At 38.2% G+C, this 24,208-nt stretch overlaps 1 protein-coding gene across 1 annotated transcript; it reads right to left on the bottom strand.

Annotated features, from left to right (window-relative positions):
- Positions 1-10,343: 10,343 nt before the first annotated feature.
- On the bottom strand, positions 10,344-21,880 carry LOC104598405 (peptide methionine sulfoxide reductase-like). The gene is made up of 2 exons (XM_010260444.3): positions 21,444-21,880; positions 10,344-10,796 (listed from the first exon to the last, which is right to left on the bottom strand). The coding sequence occupies exons 1-2, from the start codon at positions 21,816-21,818 to the stop codon at positions 10,545-10,547; spliced, it is 627 nt and encodes a 208-aa protein (XP_010258746.1). The 5' UTR covers positions 21,819-21,880; the 3' UTR covers positions 10,344-10,544.
- Positions 21,881-24,208: the final 2,328 nt, after the last annotated feature.

The raw sequence follows: 24,208 nt of genomic DNA, 5'->3' as shown, positions 1-24,208 counted from the left end.
GGTCGAGACTCTGAGACAAGTGGGGGCCCCAAACAGTTTTAGGCTGCGTGCATTCGGGTTTAACCGGTCCAGATTGCTAATCGGGTCGACATTGGAGAAGGAACTTTAGAACAATGGTACGGGTTAAATGCAAGTAGAGCATGCCTAGGAAGGAGAAGATCACATGGGATGTAGCTACTTGTGGACAATGAGATATAAGTGGTAGACTTCTTTTATTATCATGGCCACGACATGGATCATGGATGTGCAGTACAGTCCATTGATCACGGACAGAGCCAAGAGGAGACCTGGCTGGCCCACACAATGGATATATAGTGAACTTGTCGCTGAGAGGAGACTGTGGTCTTGGTGTAACAAAGACTGATCAATGCTATGTGGTGAAAGCCATCAGATGCAATCAACCAATCTATCTATCTATCTATGACGTTGATACCAACAACATAGATAGAATTTCAAAGGGTTGACAGATTCTGATTCCTAAACGGGTCGCCTAGATATGGGCAATAGATGATATTTTCCAGTTGAGTACGTGATATCATGTGAAAGAATTGCCAGCTGGCTAATCTCGATTTTATCTCATGGGCCCGTTGATTTTGGAAACCACTATTCTACATTTCTACCACTTGAGAATTGACTGGTAAATGCAAGCATAATCGTACATGGTGTGTTTGTTTCTCTCTGAAAATGGACATACAAATTTTGCAGATTCTTATTTTTCAGCTATTATTTGTGTCCATTTTTACGGCGAAAACCTTATTTTCTACCCCTTTTTGTTTTCATCCGATTTCTTAACAATTAACATAGAGGGTGAAATTGTAGACCGAATATTTTCAGCCTGAAAATTTGTCTACCACTTCTGTTTTGTTTTCAAGCAACCCGTCAGATTTGGTTTCCTAATAATTGAATTGAAACTCATGGTCAATACCAATGGAGTGGATGAAATATCTGTTGCAACCGTGGCCGCAGCAATCCCTTCTAACCCCAATCAAACACAAACAGGTGAGTGATGGAAATAAATTTACAACATGCCAACTGGCAAGTTGTTAAGGTCTTGGGCTGGTTATACCGTTATAGTGAAGATTTGAGCCCAAAACCCACATGCAGAGGGTGGGGGGTACATTCTTGACATTACATGAACCACTCTGTATTATTTGGGAGCAAGGTCACAAGGAAGTATTGCAACTATTATTGAAATAGCCATTCAACATTCCTCCAAAAATTGAGGCATAATATCAAATCCATGTAACTGTCAATCCAGATCTAATCCAAATCTCTAAATCACACCTACGCACAGGACACTACAGCTGTACATTAGGAACACATTATAAATAAAAGATTCAAACTCCGTAACTGTAAGTTTTTTATAATAATATTATATATAGAATCTGGATCTCCTGTCCATGTCTACTCACATAACATTGCAGTCACATATAAAGAACGTCTTATCTTCCTACATAATATTATGCAGGGAAGATGTTCCCAACTCATGAGGATAGTGTGTTGTGAGTAGAGGTGAACAGAATTTATGTGAATAGGAGATCCAGAATCATATATACTGGTTATTGGAACTGACGATGCATCCTGCTCCATTCCCAACCCTTAATCCCCTTTTCATGATGGTATCCAAAATAAAAAATACAAGCAATCCGGATTGGTCCAGAGTCCTGACCCGTTTAATTACTTAAACAAGGGTTAGTTAATCTGTTTCATACTTGAACCAAAAAAAGTAAAATAAAATAATGAGAAAGAAACCTAATTAGGAAACATGGATGCTAACATATATAGATGATCAATCTAGCTTAGATGTTACGTAATGAGCATTCCCAAAGATTCTAGGCATATATTTAATAAGAGGGCACGGAATTCCTACAAGTCTAGATGCAGGAAGTACATATTAAGATATCATTTTTCATCAGTTACAACTACCCAACAAAGTGGACCATCTTTCGAAGAGCTCCTGTATATTCCAAGGATTTGATTTATCAAAATATATGTTATCCTAGAATTATGATCTATAGATTAGATGTGCCTAACAGGCTAACACAACACAACAGCCTTAATATAAACTATATCTTCATTCCTTTTCATTATTAATACTTAATACACCCACACCTGAAGTGGTAATAGACTAGGGCTAGGGGTGACTAACTAGGACTAGGTGTTTTTAATTAAATTCATTTGAAGATTTCTAGGCATAATGCCTTGGACCCATGCGGTTGCCTTCAACTTTAGATCACAAAAGGACAAAAATTAATCAAATTGCTTTTAATTTGTTAATACATGAGATTTAGCTTTAGCTGTGTGATTTGATCAATAGCAAATTAAAACACACCACTGCCCTTAATTTCATGCTATATATATAATTGGCCCCCTCTATCCCAAGTTATGACTAAGCTTTCTTTTGAGATGGAAGTTGAAACCATATGGAAAAAAAAGGTCAAATCTGTAAAAAGTATTTAATTAGCTCCTCTTTCCCAACTTTAGATGAACAACAACAAGCTTGAAACCCTCAATTCAATTCAATTCAACTAAACAAAGCCTTATTCCAATTCACGAGGGGACAAATGGATGATGCACCAGTGTTCCATAAGCATAAGGTGCCGGTCTCATATGAGCCCCATCATGTTCAGAAGGGTGATGTAAGCTGGGTACAACCTACCACAACCCTCCTTAAATTCTCTACATTGGAAGTAGAAGTGTAAAACAAGAGCTCAAAGTAGTAAGGGAGGAGTTCAAAATTGAAACCAAACAGAAGAAAATCAGCTTGAAACATGATCACAACTTCATGCTTCTATTGTATTATTAAAAGCATTTCAGTGATGAAAATGAAGCTATATACCAATTCTCGGAAGCCATTATTATCCATAATAAGCATATATGATCAAGACTAATATAATTGATCACATTGGATTCTGTTGCAATCACTCTTTTGGACCCCAACTTGGACGAGGCCATAGCTGCATGGTCCTGTAGCATACAGACGCTTAAGATCAATTGGATGAGAGAGAGAGAGAGAGAAAAAAAAAGAGAGAATGTAATATGTAAAGTTAAGCGACATGAGCTTAGGAAGCAAGAGAGAGGTAAAGGTTTTAATAGTTGGATTCTCAGTTTAGAAAGGAAGACCAAAAGGTCCTTTTGGTAGGGAACAAAGGAAATGTACTCCCCTATTTAGGTAGCAAGCATATTAAATTCGAGAAGACTTTATTGCAATGATTCATAAAGAATAAAGGTACGATGTCGGTAGCATTAATGCAGCTACAGTGTTTTGTGTTAGTTCCATATCCATGCACAAAGGGACCAAATTCGCCTTTAAATCATGGCTTGATGATCATGAAATTGCTGTCACCTGTATCAGTGACCAAGCTGAATACAATTTTCAACAGATTGGGCCGGATTTATGGGCTTCTGACCTGGATTTGGATAGCCATTTTGAGCCTACCAACTACCAACCTGCTAATGCCGTGTTGCCATAGATGTTTGGACCACATCCACCCTTCTGGTTCTGGGACCCAGATTTGAGTTCGAAATGGGCCCGCGCCCAGGCCCTTTCGCTGGGTTGGGGAAATCTGTTAGCACTGTCTAATTTATATCACCATAGACAGCTCTGAGTAACAAATTAAATCAACCCCAACAGGAAAAAAGAAATGTTTTCCCTACATGAGTCTCTTTCAGCCACATAGAGGAATAATGCGACCAGTCCAGGTAAGAAGATTGTTTTGGACAAAGAAGAAAGGGACATTTGGGCAGAAAATACCATATGAGGAGAGGTGTGAAGTGACCAAGATATGGAGCCCCCCGTATAGGTTGCATCATTTCTCCTTTTGCTACACCACTAGTCTGGAAACCATGTGCCCCCCCCCCTCCCATTAACTTCTTTCTTTGTTTTTTTATCAAGGCTCCGTTCATTTTTCAGTAAGTTAATTATCCAGGTAAATGCAGTTATTTGGGTAAATTTTTCCTGGAAAATACTTATCCGGGTAAGTGCATTTACTCATGTTCTTTTATTTCTCATGTAAATAAGACAATGACCATTTTAGGCAAAAAAATATATTATTAAAAGGGGTATTTTTGTCCCATTCAAGTGTTGGCAACTTTCCCCCTAGGTGGAAAAGTTATTTACCCACCTAGGAGATGGGTATAAGTGATACCCAGGAAAATAAAATTTCCCTGGTCCCCACATAAATTTGAAAAAAGAGCATGTGATTATTGGTCAATGTGAACCAAAATCCTATTGACTAACTTTCCCCCTCTCAAAATCCGAAAAAAGAATGCCCCCTAAGGGATAAATCACTCTTACTTACATTGGGATTTTAGTCTGATCTACCTATTAATTTGCTCATCCCTTACAGTTTTGGGGCGGTTACTTGTTTCTCTCCTCTACTAACTTGGCTGGTACCACTAAGGAGATGTTCCTTTCTAATAGGGGTCAAAAAAAACAAAAAAGACATTTAGGGGCTGTTTGGTTTCATTGTCGTTTATTTAATAAATATTTTGTATGGTAGTTATTGTGAAAAATAAGAAAAACGGTTGTAATTTTTTTTTTAACAATTAGACACCATTAAACATATTAGATGCTACATAAGCTGAATAGTGAAAAAATATCTTGGTGTTGAAGAAAACATTAAAAAGAAATTCATTCCAGTAGATAATTCTCATACAAACCGAGACAAATATTTATTTAATAAGTTATTTAACCAAACAAGATTTCAGGGGAAATGCCTATATGTCAGTGAACTGGAGCCGTTTTTAGATAAACGGTAATGAAACCAAACACCATTGTAAGTTGTAAGTAGTAAGTTTAACAATTTTGGGTTAGAAACATATGAGAGATGAACACCGTTAATGAATTTGTAGTATATATATACGGGGTGGTTGTTGAAACAATTGGACAAGAAAATGTTTTGGGGGCTTATCGCTTACACACACTTGGTCTTGAATAATTTACTGTTTTAAACCGTTTCACCAGGCCAACTGCCGGGTTGAACCGCAAAGCCCCCACCAAGCCAAAGCCAACTTTTCGGATCAACATTCAACTTAGTTTTAAACACTGAGCAATGCTGAACAAATCTAAAGTGTTTTGAGCACTTAACAATATTTTCTTTCAAAAGCATGGCAATCTAAACCCCAAAACACTCAGCTGAACCGGGAAAACTTGTAACTAACAAAGCAGTATCAGGTGGTTATTTATCAAAATTTACGGGGGTTTTGATTGATCAAAGCCCTTCTGATATCATGTTTTTCCAGTAGCATACGTTTTCCCTTTTAACTATTGGGTTCAACTATGATACTGGAAACCAATCAACTGGTATGATAAAAGTGATAACCAAGGTGGTATCATGGGAATTTGACAAAGTTTTAATGCAGTGGCAGTGTAAGATAAGATCATACTCGCGGAATTATTAATCAATTTGAGAGATCGGCCTCAGTCAATGCAATGCCCATTCGAGCCTTTATAGTCTTGTATTAGGAATATCTCTGTACTTATGTGCTTTATTTCATGGAGAAATATTCTCAATGCAAGATTGCAAAAGGCTGTTCAAACGGTATAAGCACAGGCTAGTACTAATGGAAGCTGACTTCTAATTTAATGGTATTTATCAAAATTCACAAGGGGTTTTGATTGGTCAAACCTATTTATTTGGTATTGTCTTTCAGTAACAGAGATTTTTTCTTGACTATTTTGAAGTATTCAGTTAAGTACTTTTTTTCTTGACTATTTTGAAGTATTCAGTTAAGTACCATGAAATGCACCCATCTGCAAGTGTGCAACCAACGTTGTATTTCATGAGGTGGCTGTTTGAAATCTAGACGCAGTCTAAACACCAAGTTCAACCAGCAATACCTAATCCAATAGACGGTTTCTTTCTAAAAGATCCCTCCCCGTGATCACATCCATCATGATACCTAATTTTCTGGGACCTGGGAGTGCATGAAAGATAGCTGATAGCTCGCAATAACATTACCTAGATTCGATTTAACCCTTGTCTACATCGATCCTATTCCGCCATTCCACTGTGTTCAGTGCCATACATCCATAGTTGAACTATGGGCCCTTAAACCATTTACCTCACCAGTTACATTACAAGAGATTACTAAAGCCAAAAGTCTTCCAAGATGAATGGGCTCCTAGCCATCCAAACTATCACATCTCCCTTGTTTCATATCCCAACTAGGATATATCCCATAGGGGTGAGCAAAAAAAAAATGAATCGATCGAAATCAAATCAAAAAATTGGTTAATCGAACCGGTTGGTTTGGTTTCGGTTAACCAATATAAAAAATCAACAGTTAATCGAACCAACCAGTATACATATATTTTTATATATTTTATATATATTTATGTATATTATATATATTTTATATATTATAAATTAATAAATATGAATTATATATATAAATATATATTTATAATATATTATTTATTATTTATTATTTAAAATATAATATTTTTTTATTATATATATATATATATATTGTAAAAACTAAAAAACCGAAAAAACGATGAACTGAATCGACAGTTAATCAATTGGTTTCAGTTTGGTTCCGGTTATCGATTTTTCAAAAATCGATACTACCGATTAGGTTCAAGAAAATGCCCCATGGTTCGGTTAACCGTAAACACCCCTAATATCCCATGCTCATTAGGAAAAAAAAGAAACGAAAAAAATTAGGATATTTTTTTTGATAGGTGAAAAAAAAACTAGGATATACTCATATAGCACAATAGACATTGAAGTGAACAGGAATAAAATACCAAAGTTTAATTTAACAAGCAAGGGAGAGTAGACAGAATACATGAAGTGCAGTTACATATTATGCAAATTCCTTAAACTATCCCTATTGTTTAGTTAATTGACTAACTGTACCCTTACTGTTTAACTATTGCCGTGCACCACTCCTATTGTTTTTAACAATTGACTAGCTCTACACCCGTCATTAATATCCGTTAATGTTCCATCGAAATCCAAACACACACCAATGATGTATAAATTTTTTGTAAAATCCAATTTTACCCTTCGCTCCTCTTCCTTCTTTACCATCCCTCTCCCCGACGGCAGCTATAGCAAACCACTCCCTAACGGTCGTCGATGGTGCAACCATTACTCTCCACATCTTTCACTACGAGAAGGGGGCATTTCGAACTCACCAGTTGCCACGACAGCAATCAACCAGTTGTCTTAGCTCGTAGCCCATATCAGAACCCTGGCCTAGGGGCATTTCGAACTCACCAGAAAATGGTTGTTTCAATAGGTTGTTGCCGCTAGTTAGGTGAGAGAGACTGAGAGAGAGAGAGAGAGCAAGAACCATGGGAGTGGGGTTGGGTCGCAGGCTGTCCGAGGCAGCATCCATCAAAACCTTTGTGCCTTCATAAATTGGAATCTCTGGACTTTCGTGCCCGTCTTTTTTTTCTCCTTTGCTTTTTGTTTATATGGACAGATTCAAGGACGTTGATTCATGATGAAAAAGAAAAGATTATGACTTTCAAGATTATGTTTACGGGCGGTTCTATTTCCGAGCGGGGCAAGAGGTGAAGACCATAAGAGAAGATTGCCCTCCGGGTAAGAAGAGGGGGAAAAGGTGTTGTCATCTATCTCGACCAGTTTCCCGAGGCGTTGGAAATCCAAACTAGTGTTCAGATCTGCTGCGGTGAATGGGTGGGTATTGATCAGTGTTGTGTGAGGTGGGTTTCATCTTCCCCCTCATCGTTTCTCCTTATCCTCTTGGTGTCTGCAAAAGTCTAGTACCGATGCTTTGGGCCATTGACGATCAATCCAAATTCTCGACCGCCAAAACAACACTGTCAACTAGGCGTAGTCTAGAAGTAGTGGTGGGGGCAAAGGATTCCGTAGTAGTGGTGGTAGTTAGGGCAATGGCGATTGTGAGTTACAGGAAGTTCATGGCCGACTCAAAGAAATAGAACCACCACTCACTTTTTTAGAGGAAATGGGTCCTCATTTTCAGATTTGACAAATTTGATTTAAGTCTTTGATAGTGACTCCATCCTCCATGGGAAAGGTACTGAACCAAAGGTTTTGGATTCCAAATATTGGGAAAGGGAAGGTGTTAGGCACTCCTCTCTCCAAGCTACTATAGCAATCCACTATGGGAGTAATTCAGGCTCAAATTCCAATGAAACACGAGTTAACAGGATTACTCAAAGCTCCTGAAATCTAGCAAAAATGTTTTCAACTTCGCCCAGAATTGATTTGAGGTGATGTTATCGAGTCTTAAGTACTTGTTTCCCTAAGACCCTCGCCTCTCTACCTCTTTTTCTCAATCTGGAGGAAGCTGGGAATGCAAGTTTCCTAGGGTTTCAAGACTTTAAGCAATCTGAAACTAAACTAAAAGCATCATGGTTTTCAAAACCGGACCGGACCAGATGGTCAGACTGAAAAAACTGATAACCGGTCGGCCCCCGGGTCCGGTTATACTAAAAACCGGAAATTTCTTAAAAACATTAAAAAGTTAGAAAACCACTGACCCGAGCGGTCAGACTACTAAACCGTTTGACCCAAGTAGCGGTTTGCGGTTTACTTTTTTTTATTTTCAATGTTTTAAATAAAAAACAAAAAATAAAATGCCTTCAATATCCCCAACCCAGAATCGAACTTTAGTCCCTTTAGGGTTAGAACCCCATTTTCGTTCTAACCCTTCCCTCCTCTCAACCCTCACACCCAACCGACCACCTGCAGTGGCCAACACCTCCGATGCCCGACAACGACACACACCGACCAACGATGATTAACGGCGACCGATGATGACAAGTTTACAGTAGTAAGAGTTGCGGTGGCCAGCACTTGTAGTGGCAGACGGCGAGTTTGTAGCGGTTGTCTGACAAGTTTGCAACGGTGACCAGGGAGAAGCATTTGCAACAGACGACAATAACACCACCATTGGGCATTGGCGATTCTACAAGTCGAAGCAGCACTTGCAGCGGCAACTTGCTTGCGGCCAAGCCCGAGCCCACTGTCACACCACCATTACTAGCACTTGGTAGTGAAACCTTGAATTGCCTGATTTCTAGAAGATTTGGAGATTGATTGTGAGTGTTTTGACACTTAGGAGCAATTCTAAAGAAATTCTCAGAAATTGAAGAAAAAACAGAGTTTTGAAGTTTTTGCTTGGTTGAAGCTTAGGGAGCAACATTTGGCACGGTGCTTAGGTACAAATTAATGTAATTTTTTTGATCAATTAGGTAAAATTAATGCATATTGAAGTCTTTTAGAGATCAATCTTGGTTGCATAGCAATCTAACATTCTAGAGTGAATGCTCCTATTTCTCCCCTTTTATTTTGGTGCTAGGGGAATCTATCCCTGTGAATCTTGATTTTAGGTCAAGGATTTTTGCATTTTAGGATTTAACATTCTAGAGTTTTTTTTTTTTTTTGCAATTTTCTATTTTTTTCTGTATTTTTTGAATGTTTGTGTTTTTTCTGTATTTTTTAGAATTTTTCTGTATTTTATTTTTATATTCTCTATGTGTTTTGTACTGTATTATTTTTTATTTAGATAGTTTTATTTTCTATATTTTTTTGTATTTTATTTAATTTTATGCTTTTTTATTATTTATAAATATTTTTTTATTTTTAATTTATTTATGACGTCACAGGTCAAACCATTCAACCCAAACGGTTGAACCGCTTAACTAGAAACTGGTCCCCTGATCGGTTCAATTTCCAGTTCGTTTTTAAAAATCATGAAAAACAAAGAGACTGTGAAATGAAAGGCTTACCTCTCATGTACGACCCTAAAACAAACTTTCCTACAGCTAAAAGGACTTCAAATGAATCTTGAGCAAGGCATAAAACTAGGTTGAGCATTTCTGGTGTTAAGTTTTGAAAACAAGGGATGAGGCTTGAGATTGGCTCTAGGAAGTTTGGGATTTCAAGCATAACGAGTGTATCACAGAAATTGAGAAACTACCCCTCCTCCCTCAAGCTCGAGTTAGGCCTTTATTTATAGAAGAAAAGAGAGGGAGATGGGTCTGAAATTCGTCTAGTTACAATGTCTATAATTCAATAGAACTCTTTCATTGAAATAGGAAAAGATTTTGAAAAAGAAGAGCCTGTAGTTGACCATTCTTTCTTTGTATAACAAATTTTCTCGAGTTTAGAAGACTTCTTATGAATTTTATGCATCCAATGAGGGATTGAGGCGTGTCAAATGTTCCAACCCCGTATTTGGGGCTGACTGTGGCAGAAAACATAAATTTGATGAACTTTTAAATGGGGTTTTGCCTTTTCTTAGTTTTAAGTGGAGTCTGTTTGATATTTTGAGCTTCTTAAGCCTATTAGGCTCAAATTCATTAGTCCATGTGTTTTAATAAGTTCAAGTAAAAATAGTTTAAGGAAATTGCCCTTATTATTAACACTACGCCCAACAATAGGCATAATTCACGTACTGATACGTTTAGCTAAATACAGACGTTGACATTGAAATACATACAGAACTAGAGACTCCAGTTCAAGGGAAGAATGCACAGAACTTAATAACATCTCGGAACACAAAGATCAAAACCATGCTTTGTGTTCGGACTATTCAACTCAGCCATAGCATCGAATTGGATCATTGCAACCTTTCCCAGCTGACTGCTTCGTCCCAAATCGGCCCCCTTTCTCAAGGTATTGTTGGTGGTATTCTTCGGCTCTGTAGAACTTTTTGGCTGGCAGAATCTCAGTAACAATTTCCCTTCTTAGCTCTTTCTGGTGTTGCTCCATGGATTCTCGTGCAGCTTTCTCCTGATCTGGTGTGTAAAAGTATATTCCAGATCTGTACTGTCTTCCAACATCATTCCCCTGCACAATAAATAAATTGGAATTTACTAATGGAAGCATTTAGTAGATTAGACGTCCTGTATGTTTGAACGAAGCTTTTTTGTATGGTCCTAGAATCAACAGTAGGGTATTCTAGATCTATTTATTTCTCAGATTTTGAATAATTTTCTGTTTTATGGCGTGTTTTGGTAATTTTACTTCATATTAATGGAGTCTAGTTTGGTGATTATGTAATTTGGGTCTTATTTAAGTCGTGTTTGACGTTTCATGGTCAAAGGATAAGTAAAGTAGGAACTATGATGTTTTCTATGGGCTTAGGCTTCCAAGCCCTATCATCTCTTTATAAATACATCTTGTAAATCATATTTTGGACAAAGAATTAATAGAGAAAGATTTTATGAAGCGGTGCAAGTCTTGTATTTTTCTTCTCAATATAAACCTTTGTTCTCTGTCATTTTCTCATTTATTTCTTTTCAACATTCTCCCCCTTTTTTCTTTTCTAATTATCTACTAAAGATTTAACCAAGATCTTCTGGTTGGCATCTCTTGTAGCTTTAAACAAGGCTTCAAATCACTCATTTGAACCCTCCATACAAGACTGATTATCTACAACCCAAGTTTCTCCCTTCCAACTTCTCTTGATACTCTTCTACTTTGGGGCATTTTCATCTGTTTATGTAAGATTAGTTCAGATCCCCCTCAAAATTTATTTATCCCCTCATAAATATCCAGTATAATTCACCTACCAAATTTCAATCCAAAATTCTAACTAAAACCCATCTTTCACAATGGGTTTTTTTCCTTGCTAAGAGGGATTTTCATCCTTTTGTTCCCAAAGGCAAACTACTTGGAATCTTTCAAATTAAACTGCACCATACATCTCCATATTCTAAATCTACATAGAAAAATTCCATCGTTAGAACTACCATTTTGGTTCCTAAAAATTTTATCGGTCCAAAGAGAAACCAACGTTATGTTGAATTTGCTCCAAAAACCTTTACAGATCAAATTGCACATCTTAGATGGTTCCAATAGACCCCTAAAGCTGCCATTTATCTTATCGAGTCATTCCTTTAATCGTTTGGCTTACCTAGCTCACATAGGGACTACCCTGTTTTTTTTTTTTGATAAATTACATAGGGACTACCCTGTTCTACATCAACTTTATTCTCTTTTTTGGGGGGAGGGGTATAAAAAACTGAATATCTGTATTTTCGCAATATTGAAGATCAAACAACAAACAACATTTTTTCTGGGTCCACTAGTTCAATGCTTCCACTAAACAGCCTTGTTGAATCCTAAAAATCTTCAGATATTGAAGTGCCTTTTATCTTGACCTCCACCAAATCAGCGGCGTTATATTTACGTTTAAATATATGATCAATTGACTGCTTCCTAGGCAAAAATGGAAAAAATATCAATCTATACAAGGTAACCATTAGAACAAAAGCTCCGTTATCCACCAAAAAATCATATTCAAACCAGGCACGAGGAAATAGGCAAAAAAAGAAGAAAAATCGCTGCCACAACTATGAAAAGAATGTAAAAAATCATACCATTTTCTCCACATAATTATTCACATCATAAAATCTGATGCAACAGCATTAGCATAATTGGAGAAAAGTGATCCCCTTCGAAACTCAGAAGCCCCAATCCCAAAAAGCAAAATTGTACTGGAAGAACCATAGAGACGAAAAGAGGAGAAATCAGGAGGAATACCCATGGATCAAACCACAGGGCTTCTTCTGGGTCCCACAAAATGCCATTCCCAAGGTAAGATCAAATAGAATTGAGTGAGTAACCTAGTAACTAGATCTTAGATTATCCCATTTGGTTTTGGAGATATCTGCAATTGCTCATGTCTCCAAAAGTCAAGTTTTCTATTGGGAAGTATACCATCAAAAATTTAATTCCATGAGGTCCTGACATTTTTTGGCCTGTATCATCTCATATATATTTCTTATGCAAATCAGTAAGAGTAAATCCATCTTTAAGGTTACTTTCTATTTGCCAATATCCTGTGAATATGTATCAAGTATTTGGAAACACTTCTTTTCATTGTCAAGTTGAGGTGTACCAGAACTATCATCTTTTAAACTGGGAAGAAAGGAATGCAAGTCTTCAACAAGGAGAAAACCCAGGAAGCTGCAATTGATCTACCACAACCAAATCATGAATGAAAATATGGTGTGGATTTAATATTTTTACTACAGATGGCATATAAGGACTTGGCCCAACATGATTTCTTCTTATACCAGCAGGCTGGCAGCCCCTATTGTATTGTTATCCCCTCCATAGTTATCAAGGCGACGCCTAGGCGACAAGGCGCCCTTTGAGGCTCGCCTCGCCTAATCGCCAAGAAGTTTTTTTACTTCCTACTATAAAATACTTATTTGTTCATTCTTTTTTGAGATTATAATTATAGAATAGACATTATTAAACTAAAATAATCATTTTGTGTGTTTATATACTAATTTCTTTTTATTGTTTTCTTATTTACTACTACTACTACTACTACTACTTTTTCTTTTCTTTTTTTCCTATAACAAAAATAAGGGTTCATCCCCTATATTTTTTGAATTTTATTTTCCTTCTTTTTCTTCTCATGAATATGTCGATTTTCTATAGAAAATTATGAATAATTATTAAGGAAACATGGTTATGGTACCTAGGGAGCTACCCTAGGATCTATGTTTTCAACATAAAAAAATTCATCGCCTAGGTGACTAGGTGATAAGGCGCCCCCCTGTCACCTAGCCTCGCCTTGGCGCCTTGAAAACTATGATCCCCCCCTCCAGACTCTATAAAGCTGAATTTTAATGGTTGTTGACTGGGAAATCCAGGCAGATCAGGTATAGGTGGGTATCCTGCAATCATGAAGGGACCATCTTGATGGTGTGATTAAGGCCAGTCAATGGGAACTCCAAAAGGGTAGAATTTCTTTCAATTTTTTAAGGTTTTGGTTGGCTATGATATTGCATCCAAACCAGCTGGAGGTAGAAGGTGATTCACAGGTGGTACTTGGGTGGATGAGAGAAAGGCTAATTCCCTATTGAAATATAGAAATCAGATTAGGAAAGAAAGAGCCCTGGCCCACAATTTGGCTACCTTATTTAACTCGGGTCGGGAGATTAGCCCAACACAATTACAGACTCTTGCAAGAGGGATGTTTACCAGGTTGAGCTGTATAGGGCCTGCTCTAGAAGAGTATGAAAAGGATATTGTAGGGAAAGGGGGGGGGAGGGGGCATATGGATCAAATTGTGTTACTTTTAGGTGTAATCATCAGGTAAAGGTGTGCAGATTCATATAGGTACACTATTCCATTGTATTTCTGCTCTACTATTCTGATTATTAGAACTTCGCTGGATCTGTTAATGATCAAAAGATATTTGCAAACTCTCATCTTATCTCATTATAATCGCAATTTCACAATTTTCTGGTTTATATGTTTTTTGATCAATTCTTGCTGCTTCAGGAGTAATTTTCCAATTTCCAACAGCTATGGGAGAAGATATATTTAAATTTTGAGAGTTTAATTATTATCTTGGAGCTCAAGTTGTTTTAGGTGGGTCTAATTGTTGTTTGTGCCTCAATTTAATGGGGCTCGCCAACTAGAGAAAGTAGATGGTGGAAGGCATGGATGATGATGATTTTTTGAACAGGTAAAGTAAAGATATGTATTACTATTAAAAAAGATCACACTCTTGATTATAATACACATTGACGCACCAATATTGTATTAAAAAAGTATCTACAATATTTTGAAAAATTCACAGAAATCCTGAAAATATTAAACTAAATCCCCCCCCCCCTCCCTCCCTTCCTTCCTCCCTCTCTCATGTAAAATGAACTGCTATATGATGGGAGCTAACAATGGACAACTAACAAACTTGAGACTCACTTGTGCAATAGGGTCAAGTAGCAGGCAAAATTCACAGGAATCCTGAAAATATTAAACTAGATCACCCTCCCTCCCTCCCTCTCATGTAAAATGAACTGCTATATGATGGGACTTAACAATGGTCAACTAACAAACTTGAAACTCAATTCCATGCAAATTGTACAGATCAAGTTGTGCAATAGGGTTGAGTGGCAGAATAAACAAAATGGCAGAAGAAAATCCATTCATTTCAGTAATCTACATTTCTTGCAAAAGACAAATAATTTCAGGAGGGTGGGACAAACAAGAAGAAACAAAACAGACTGAGAAGACAGAATGCCTGAATCTTGGAGAATGTGCCAATTTTCACTGAAATTTCTTTGAACTCCATTACATGAGCAGATTCAAAGCAAAGAGGCTTTGGCCGCCAGGATTTGTTACGATCCATTTGTCCCACATTGGTAGTTTGGGATGCTAATGTGAGATATCCCACATTGGTAGTATGGGATGCTGTTGAGTGGTATACATGTGCTTGGGTTCCCTCCCTCTAACAGTTAGCTTTTAGGAGTGAGTTCTTCTAAGGCACGTATCAAATGGTATCAGAGCCTACACTATGCCTCCCAGTTGCAATTGTGTGGCGCAGGTGGTGATGTTGGTATTGCAGTGTTCAGCCGGGACTAGGTGGACTAGTGCAAAGCCAGCCTGTGTGGGTAGAGCATGGTGGAATGTTGCGATCCATTTGTCCCACATTGGTAAGTATAGGATGCTAATGTGAGATATCCCACATTGATAGTATGGGATGCTGTTGTGTGGTATATATGTGATTATGTGCTTGGGTTCCCTCCCTCTAACAGCTAGCTTTTAGGGGTGAGTTCTCCTAAGGCACATATCAGGATTTTATGAATAGCTTTGGAAAACACTCTGCTAGTTATATGTTGGCTTCTCTTAAATATACAGTTTTATTACCTCTTCGTTGAAATTGGAACATCCAGCGTGTAACTTATGCAACACCCACAACAAAGAACAAAATGATATCAAAGAAACAATAAAGCTAGAGACCTAGAGTGTCTTGTTTTGACATAGGAAACCACCAATTGTTCTGAACTTCTAGGGACAGAGTGACCAGCAAACAAGCTAATGGTCTGACAGAATGAAGCCACTCAATATCCACATTTGATGAAGTGTAGTTCAGGCAATGGCTGTGAGATTTATCTTCATTGGAATTGGTAGGACAGGATCTTATTGCTTTATGCAGATCCATATCCATCTATTATAATGTAAATTTCATTTGTGGTGGTGTAAATGCACGGCATGCAATAAGCTGAATGTAAACTCTGGATTACTTTTGCTTCAGGGTTTTTTTATCTTTTTTCAAAGGAGAAGCAAATTTTCATTAATAAAGAAAAGATGAGCAAGGGAGAGGTTCCCTTCTGCAAAGACTCGAAACGCCACAACCAGAAACTAAAACAGCAAAAGAATGACAAATTAAAGTCATCATTTGAGATAATGTCACTCCAATGATTATAGAAATCAGTGCACTTATGACCCCCTGAGGATGCTTAAGGTGCTAGCCCATTTCACCAGAAGCCTTTCCACCTTACCACATAACTTCTCAACTGGTAAGGCTTGATTTTGAAAGGTTCTATCATTTCTCTCTTTCCAAACAGACCAGCAGATCACACCAGGCACCATATTCCACAAAACTTTGCCTTGCTTTGACAGACCCCAGATCTTCCAAGAAGAAATTAAGGTTTCAACATCTGACGCTTCTGCCCAAACTACACCAAACAGATTAATTATGTGGGACCAAATAACCTAAGTAACCCTGCAGTGGATGAATATATGCTGAATATTTTCCTCTGCCACACCACAAAGACAGGAATAGTTAACAAAAACCAGGCCTCTGGACTGCAGGACAATGATGGTTTGTAACCTTCCTTTTAGTGCCACCCACAAGGAAAAGATCATATTGGACAGGATTTTCAGCTTCCAAATCCAAAACCAAGGCACCTGGGGATCTGGATTAGCAGACAGGCTTGTGAACATTGACCTTACAGTGAAACACAGATTTCTCCCCTAACCAGCCAAGACTTCAACTAAAGGCTGAGGCTTAAAACCCTCTAACAGTTGTAGCATGTTTGACAAAGACTCAATATTCCAATCATCCACATCTCATACTTAGGCTGTGTTTGTTTGTGGTGTAAACTCCAGACCAGTATAAATTTGCACTCTGGACCAGTTTTACTCGTGTTTGGTAATGGTGTTAATATACATCATAAACGGATGTAAAACTCTATTCAAGAAAGTTTTTACATCAATAATCGGTGTAATGTTAACATTAATTTTTCAATGTAAAACTATCCTCTTCTCTCAATCAAGATAAATAGTAAAAACTTGTTCCCGTCTCTCTTTTCTTCTCACCGGAGAGTCGAAGACAATACAACAGTCATTGTGTCTGCCTTCCCTGTTGTCGGCAACCAAGGTACAATTAGTAATCCGACGTTAAAAAAACATCTTGAAACTTTGTCAGAATGGCACCCAAATCTGCTTCTACCACCATTCTCTTTCTTCTGCCCTAGCTGACATCTTTGGCGCCATGGATAATCTCCGGCTAACATCATCGGCAATGGCCCCATGGCTCACACTGTAGCCATCTATGCCTCTTGGTCCAAGCTCAAACCCATCCTCTTTGAAGGATGGATGGCCAATAAAATAGCACCCAGAATTCAGCTCACTACCACCAATGATGTAGAGAACTTCCTCAATTTCCTTGAAGGGATTCTTGGAATGGAGCTCATGGGTTGCTGTCAAAACCAATCCCTCCAATTTGTCACCAAAATCTTCACTGAAACTATGAACAAGGTTGATTTCTCTACTAACCCTTTCAATAATTTTCATTGACTGGAGACCATCTTGGATGATTCTATTATTGCTGCCTCCAATGCTGTCATTAAGCAATTGAAGTTTCCCTTATCTAGTGATGGAGAAGGATGGTTTTGGAATCATAGGATATCATCTTGAACTAGTTAAAAACAGACTACCCTGTTGCAGGGCCAAGATGGGGAAGGCAGACACAGATGACGATGAACAACAATCATTGCATCTGTTTTCTTTTTACTTTTGTTGTATATCAACCAAACACATGTAAATATTGCATCGTCCATTTACCTTGTTGTAACCAAATGGGAAGAGTGTAAATGGGCACAATGATCCGGTCCCCATTTTACACTCTCCTAAACCGGACATGACACAATTCCACAGTGTAAAAGCAATGTTTTAAAAACCAACCCGAAGGCTGACCCACTTTTGCCTCCAGATCACAGTTCACTGGTTCGACCCCAGGTCAAATGGGTCAGACTATGCCATGTCATCAAATCTATATACACACATATATAGATAGATAGATAGATAGGATAAGATATAGATAATAGATATAGATATGTTTTAGTATAGGTATGTATAAACATGCATCTTATCAATAAAAACTGTATAATTAATTTTGAGATGTAATATATGTATATAAATATGATTTTATGTTTAATTTATATTTTTTAATTTAGTTTTTTATTTTTCTTTTATTTGTAAAAAATGTTAAATTGCAATTTGAGGCAAAAAAAAGGGTTTTCTGGCAAAAATAGTGGGGCAAGGCACCTTGGGACGCATAGATCTCGAAAAGTTACCCAAAATAAAAAAAATAAATAAAAAATATCACACCAATTGGACATTGGAGTGCAAAGTTATGGCCTCCAAAAGTTTGTATGTACATTGAGTATGCAACCCACAACCTGGTGACAGGGTCAAACGGATCAACAATTGAACCGCCCGAGTTGGACAGTTTTGACCAAAGGGTGGATTTCAACAGAACTGGAGACGAAATCAAGGCCGGGTAACCATTCAAATGACTCAACCAGCCAGGTCAATGATGGGTTGAAAACAGTGTAAAAGTGTATTTACACCACAAACAAATGCAGCCTTAGGGGTCCAGACTTGCATGCCATGCCACCAAAGGATTTATAGTAGTCATTGATCTTGGCAAATTTATCAGCTACCAAAGCATAGATGCTTGTAAAAGCTGAACTAGGAGGAGAAGAACCACACCAATGATCCTTCCAAAACAGTAGTTTTCCCCCATTTCCAAGTTTAGAACTGATCTGGTTGAAGAAGTTCTCTCTATTCTACATGATTCCTTTCCAAAAACTAGTGCATAGGGCTCCTGAACAGCATTTGTTTCCCAACCTAAACCTACCTCCCCATATTTGCAAGCTATCAACTTCCTCCAAAATTCCATCCTTAAGCCACTTCAAGAGGAGAGCCTTCTTAAAATATTTCAGAGGTCTAATACCCACTACACCTTGTTGTTTTGGCTTACAAACTTCAGAGTTCAGACCAAGCAACAAGATGGATTTTCTTCTCATCTTCTCTTGAATCCCACAAGACGTTTCTAGCAATTTCTCCAGCACAGATAACACTGAAGCCGGGGCAATGGAAAGAGACATACAATAAGTGGGTAGTAACGTAGTTGACAAAGCACTCTAAATGAGATTCAGTTTACCACCTTTAGACAATTATGATTTCTTCTAACCTGCTAATTTGATTCTGACTTGCTCTAACACTGGATCCCAGATCTCTTTTGATCTATAGTTTTCTCCCGAAGGAAGGCCCAAATATTTTGAAGGGCTCCTCTTCTGCAACCAAGGACAGCTACAAGCTCACTTATATTAGGCACTTCATTCACCGGGATCAATTCAGACTTTTGAAGATTCCAGAAACCGCTTCAACACATATTAGCAGGCACCCGAGAAAAAGAAGATCTTGGGCAGCCGGTCTAGAGAAAAGGAGTCATTGGCAAACTGTAAAAGAGTTACTGGATCACTAGCCACGGAAACTTTGAAACCTTCCAAATAATTGCCTTCCACTGCTTTATTAACCAATCTACTGAGGGCTTCAACTACTATAATAAAAGGAAAGAAGGAGATAGGATCATCTTGGCGAAGGCCTCATTCAACTGCAAAATAACCTCCAGGGATGCCGTTCACCAGAACTGAAAGTCTTGCTGCTGAGAGACAAGCACCTATCCACTTCCACCATCTCAGACCAAAACCTATCCTTCTAAGTAAGCATTCAACAAAACTTCACTGGACATGGTAATAAGCTTCCTCCATGTCTAATTTACAAATCAGACCTGAAAGGTTAGCTATAAGTCTCAAGTCAATACATTCATTTGCCACCAAATAGCCATCCAAAATTTGTCTTCTATCAATAAAAGTTGTCAATACTTTTGCTTCAGGTTTAGCTTTTGATATGGGTATAATCGACCACTCCATCGGATGATGACATGTGGCACATCCCAAGGGCAATAACTTCCAGGGGTCATTACTGAAATAGCATGTACTACAGGTGTTATGGTCTCGGCTCAATTCCCTCCCCACGTATTAATGATGGGGTAACGCTCGACCACTAGGATCTCGCCCCAGTAACAGCTGCATTCATGACCTCGATTCATGGGACCGTTACCTCTCGCCCACTACTGGGCTCTTAGGTGGCTCTGACTATAAAAGGGCACCATAGCCAAAGGTATACTCTCTGACACACACTTAAGCTCTCAACTCTCTTGCTTATTATGACCTCGGCTATCCTACAACCCTCGGCTAACTTGACTGTCGGAGTCCTCGCCCCTGGGACCACATCCCAGGGCTTCTAACATCTTTTGACCCTTGCAGGTGGGACCCTCAGCTACTTCACCTTGGAAGTGACCCAGCTGCTCTTTGCTCCAGATTTGGCAGCAACAACTATGTTTAGTTTGTTTATGATAAGTAAATTGGGAAGTAAAAGGCTGGTGTTTCCACTTCTTTATATGAAAAAGAATGAAGGTGAAAAAAGGTCATTTGTTTGAGAGGGGTGAAATACGTCCCTAATTATATGAAACAGAATTAAGGAAGGAAGAAGGTAGTGTAAATTTTGCACTGTGAATGAGTGCAAATTAAATTTGCATCAGATACAAGTGCAAAACATAGGCTCAGTTTGGGAAGAGTGCAAATACAAATATGTACAGTGCAAAACCTTGTATTTCTAAAATCTTATAATTGTATTTGCACTCTTCCCAAGCTGAGTCATAGTTATAAACAACCAGATGCAAATCTGAGCCGGTGCAAAATTTGTTTCAAGTTCGGATTTACACTGCAAACAAATAGAGCCAAAGGAATAAAAAAAAAAAACAAATGAAAGCCAAAATAGCTCGCATATTCTGAGGTTAATATAGTAGCTGTTTCTGTCTTATTGATAACTGAAACCGTATTGTACTAATGAGCAGTGTAAACGTGAAACGTAAGTAAGCACAAAGCTCCAAGCTCCAAATAACCAAACATGAACTGCCCGAATGACAACATCGATAATTCTCCCATGCTTCCCAGTCCTAAACCAGACAACAAGATAACCAGAGACCGCATAAACGCGAGGAGTAAACAAGAACTAAGAACTGCCCAAGGACAAGCGATTTTGGTTTCAGACCACCAAGACCCATCCAGCTCACCAGGAAAATAATATTCAGAGGTTAGCATAACTAACCATCCACTCCACCTTTACAACCAAAAGCTAAATATAACCCAATTGACAAAATATCACAAAACAAACATATATAAGCAAGCATAAATATAAAGAACATCCAATTCAAATCCATGCCAAAAATCTCTAGGAAAAAAATTAAGCAATAACACTAACCAATAGCACTAAACAGATAACTGAAGATGCTTATGAAACTAATCGGAAACCTAAATTCAACCACTTTACCTGCCGATTAAGCGTGGTAGGATCATGGCGAGCCCAAAACACTTGAAGCAAATTCTCGTAACTGCACTCATTTGGATCATATTGAACCCTAACAATCTCCGAATGCTGAGTCGTGCCCGAGCAGACGTCGCTATAAGACGGATTATGCAAATGACCTTGACTATATCCGACCTCCGTCTTCGTAACACCAGGAACCCTCTGGAAAGCCAATTCGACACCCCAGAAGCATCCGGCGCCAAATTGAGCGAACTGCTGACCTGGCGCGGGGATGTCATCGTCGGGGTCTTGAGCGATGGATGACGAAGAAGAAGAATCCATGGAGGTTTCAGTAGCTCTGTTGCCAAAACCTAGCCCTAGCTTTTCCAACCAGCTCATGGGGCTAGACCGCTAGAGAAGAGGAGGAAGACGGGCAGAGGGACAATCGTTTAGAATTATGAAAAAAATGAGGTTTTAATGGGAGGGAGGAAAGAGAAACCTGAATGATGGATGGGTGGACCAGTCTTGAACCGATTATTAATGGGTTTCTAACGTAAGGCAACTTTTGGATTTAATAACAAAGTAATATATTTAAAAATAATTAAAAATAGGTTAACTTTTTAAAAATAATATCGATAAAGGGCAAAACACTGTTCATCATCTTCTTCATGCCATTTGTTCACCAGAGCCGCTGCCTGCCGCCGCTCACCACCACTCGCCACCACTGTCCGCCGCCACCTCCACCTCCAGCAACGTTGTAGGATGCAGAGGTGGCGATGGCGGCACTGGTGGTCATTCCTCTGCTCGCTGCTGCCATCTCTGTCTCCACCCATCTCTGGCAACGTTGCCGAAGGCGGAGGCAGAGATGGGCGGAGACGGCGGTGGCGGGTGCCGACGAGCGGCGACTCTGATGAACAAATGGCAAGAAGAAGAAGATGAACGGATTTTTTGCCCTTTATTGAAATTACTTTTAAAAAGTTAACCTATTTTTGAAATTTTTTTAAATATATTACTTTTATTGATATTAAACCTCAAAAGTTGCCCTTATATGCTATTAACCCATTATTAATTGGTTATATATATAGTACATGTTTGGCATCGATGCTGCAAATACAGTACCAGAAAACAGCATTGCTGATGTGTGGGTTGGAAGCACCGTTTTTATGGAAAAAAAAAAAACAATGTCTTTTTTTTGTTTGGAAACGTTGATATCAGGTAGGATGTTTCTTGGAGCAACAACAACAGTTTCTGTTTAGTACTAGTGCTCCATGTCTATTTTCAGCACTGGTACCCATTATAGGAAGTCCACATCACTGCCACACCCGCGTCTTCGTTGGCAACAATGAACTGCAATCTGAGAAAACACCAAATCCAGTGTTGCTCCAAACCACGCTTTCTCAATTTCCAAGGCACGGCTTGGAGCATCGTTTTTTATGAAAAAGCTTTTCCAAACAAACAAGTGTTTCTTGGAGCATCATTTTTTCCAACATGCTATTGATGTGTCACCATTTTTTGGAGTAATGGCATCGATGCCAAACAAACGCATACTTGTAACAGACTCAGAAATCAAATATCGAAATTTACCTCGAGGGGTTTAGCATGTGTTTTGTTCTGTGGGCCTTTCGTAATAAGTGTTTATCAAAAACCCTCATGTCATTGTCAAATTAGTATTTTTCCTATAATATTCATCCGTATGCATTGATATTTACAAAAATGTGTTTTGATTTACATGTATACAAATCATTGGGGGAAGCTTCATTTTAACGTTTCCCCAACGGTTGAGTGTTTATTCATTGCCTATAAACGATATATCAAAATTTAAGTAATAGCACTTAATTGTCTATAAACAGTTTATCAAATACTTTTCTAGGTTTTGAACACAAGTACAAACACTTATTAAGCTATACCAAATATATACTTAAAGAGTGGTCGGAGACCTGGATTGAAATTGATAATGCATCCTCACATCCAACTCATTGTTTCATGATGGGAGTGATTACTATGTGGTATATATGGAAGCATAGCAACAAGGTGGGTTTTAACAATGCTCATATTTCTATACCCTCTGTAATCTCATCAATTCAAGCCCATTGTTCAGAAGTGCTAATTAATGTAGGCATTTAAAATACTCAACAACAAAATCAGGTTCAGCCTACATTAGTCTCTTCACTACATTGGGATAAACCTTCTGTTAGGTTTGTTAAGATTAATACAGATGGTGCTTGGCACCAATCTTCAACAGCCATCAATGTTGCTATCTGTGATTCAACAGGCAACTTCCTATTTGGTCGGGTTCATCCAGTCCAATCCTCTTCTACAGAAGAAATGGAAGCTCTTGCCAAGGATTATTAATGGCTCAAAGTTTGGATTTACAAGTATTTCATCTTCTGAGTGATGCCAAAATTTGAGTGATGCCAAAATTATTGTGGGTCTACTCAATTCCTAAATAGACCCTCCTTGGAGATTACACCACATAGTTAGGGAGTGCAGATCTTTGTTGTCTTGTTTTTCTCAAGCTTTAGTGCCTTTTGCATCTCGAGATTGTAATCGATTAGGTCACAAACTTGCTACTTATGCTACTGAGTATCATGTTTCCAAAACTTGGGTATTACCTCCTTCACTTGTGTAAGGTTGATACTCCATTTTGAGATGTAATCTTGTTGAAAGTCTAGAGTCATGAATGAATGTGCCTTTAGGCTTCAAAAAAAAATATTGGAATTTACTCGGACCTATTATTTACGTATCTATATATACTAAAGTAGAAACATGCCACACCTGAGCTTTCTCTT

The sequence above is a fragment of the Nelumbo nucifera genome, chromosome 6 (genome assembly GCF_055504915.1).
Source record: "Nelumbo nucifera cultivar China Antique chromosome 6, China Antique-T2T, whole genome shotgun sequence".
Lineage (NCBI taxonomy): Eukaryota > Viridiplantae > Streptophyta > Magnoliopsida > Proteales > Nelumbonaceae > Nelumbo > Nelumbo nucifera.
The sequence above is the reverse complement of the archived record's forward strand: the minus strand, read 5'-3'. Positions and strand labels throughout refer to the sequence as shown.

Coding starts and splice junctions, on each gene's coding strand:
- LOC104598405 (XM_010260444.3), bottom strand. CDS start 21,818: ATGAGCTGGTTGGAAAAGCTAGGGCTAGGTTTTGGCAACAGAGCTACT. Junction 10,797..21,443: donor CTACCACGCTTAATCGGCAG/GTAAAGTGGTTG, acceptor TTTATTGTGCAG/GGGAATGATGTTGGAAGACA.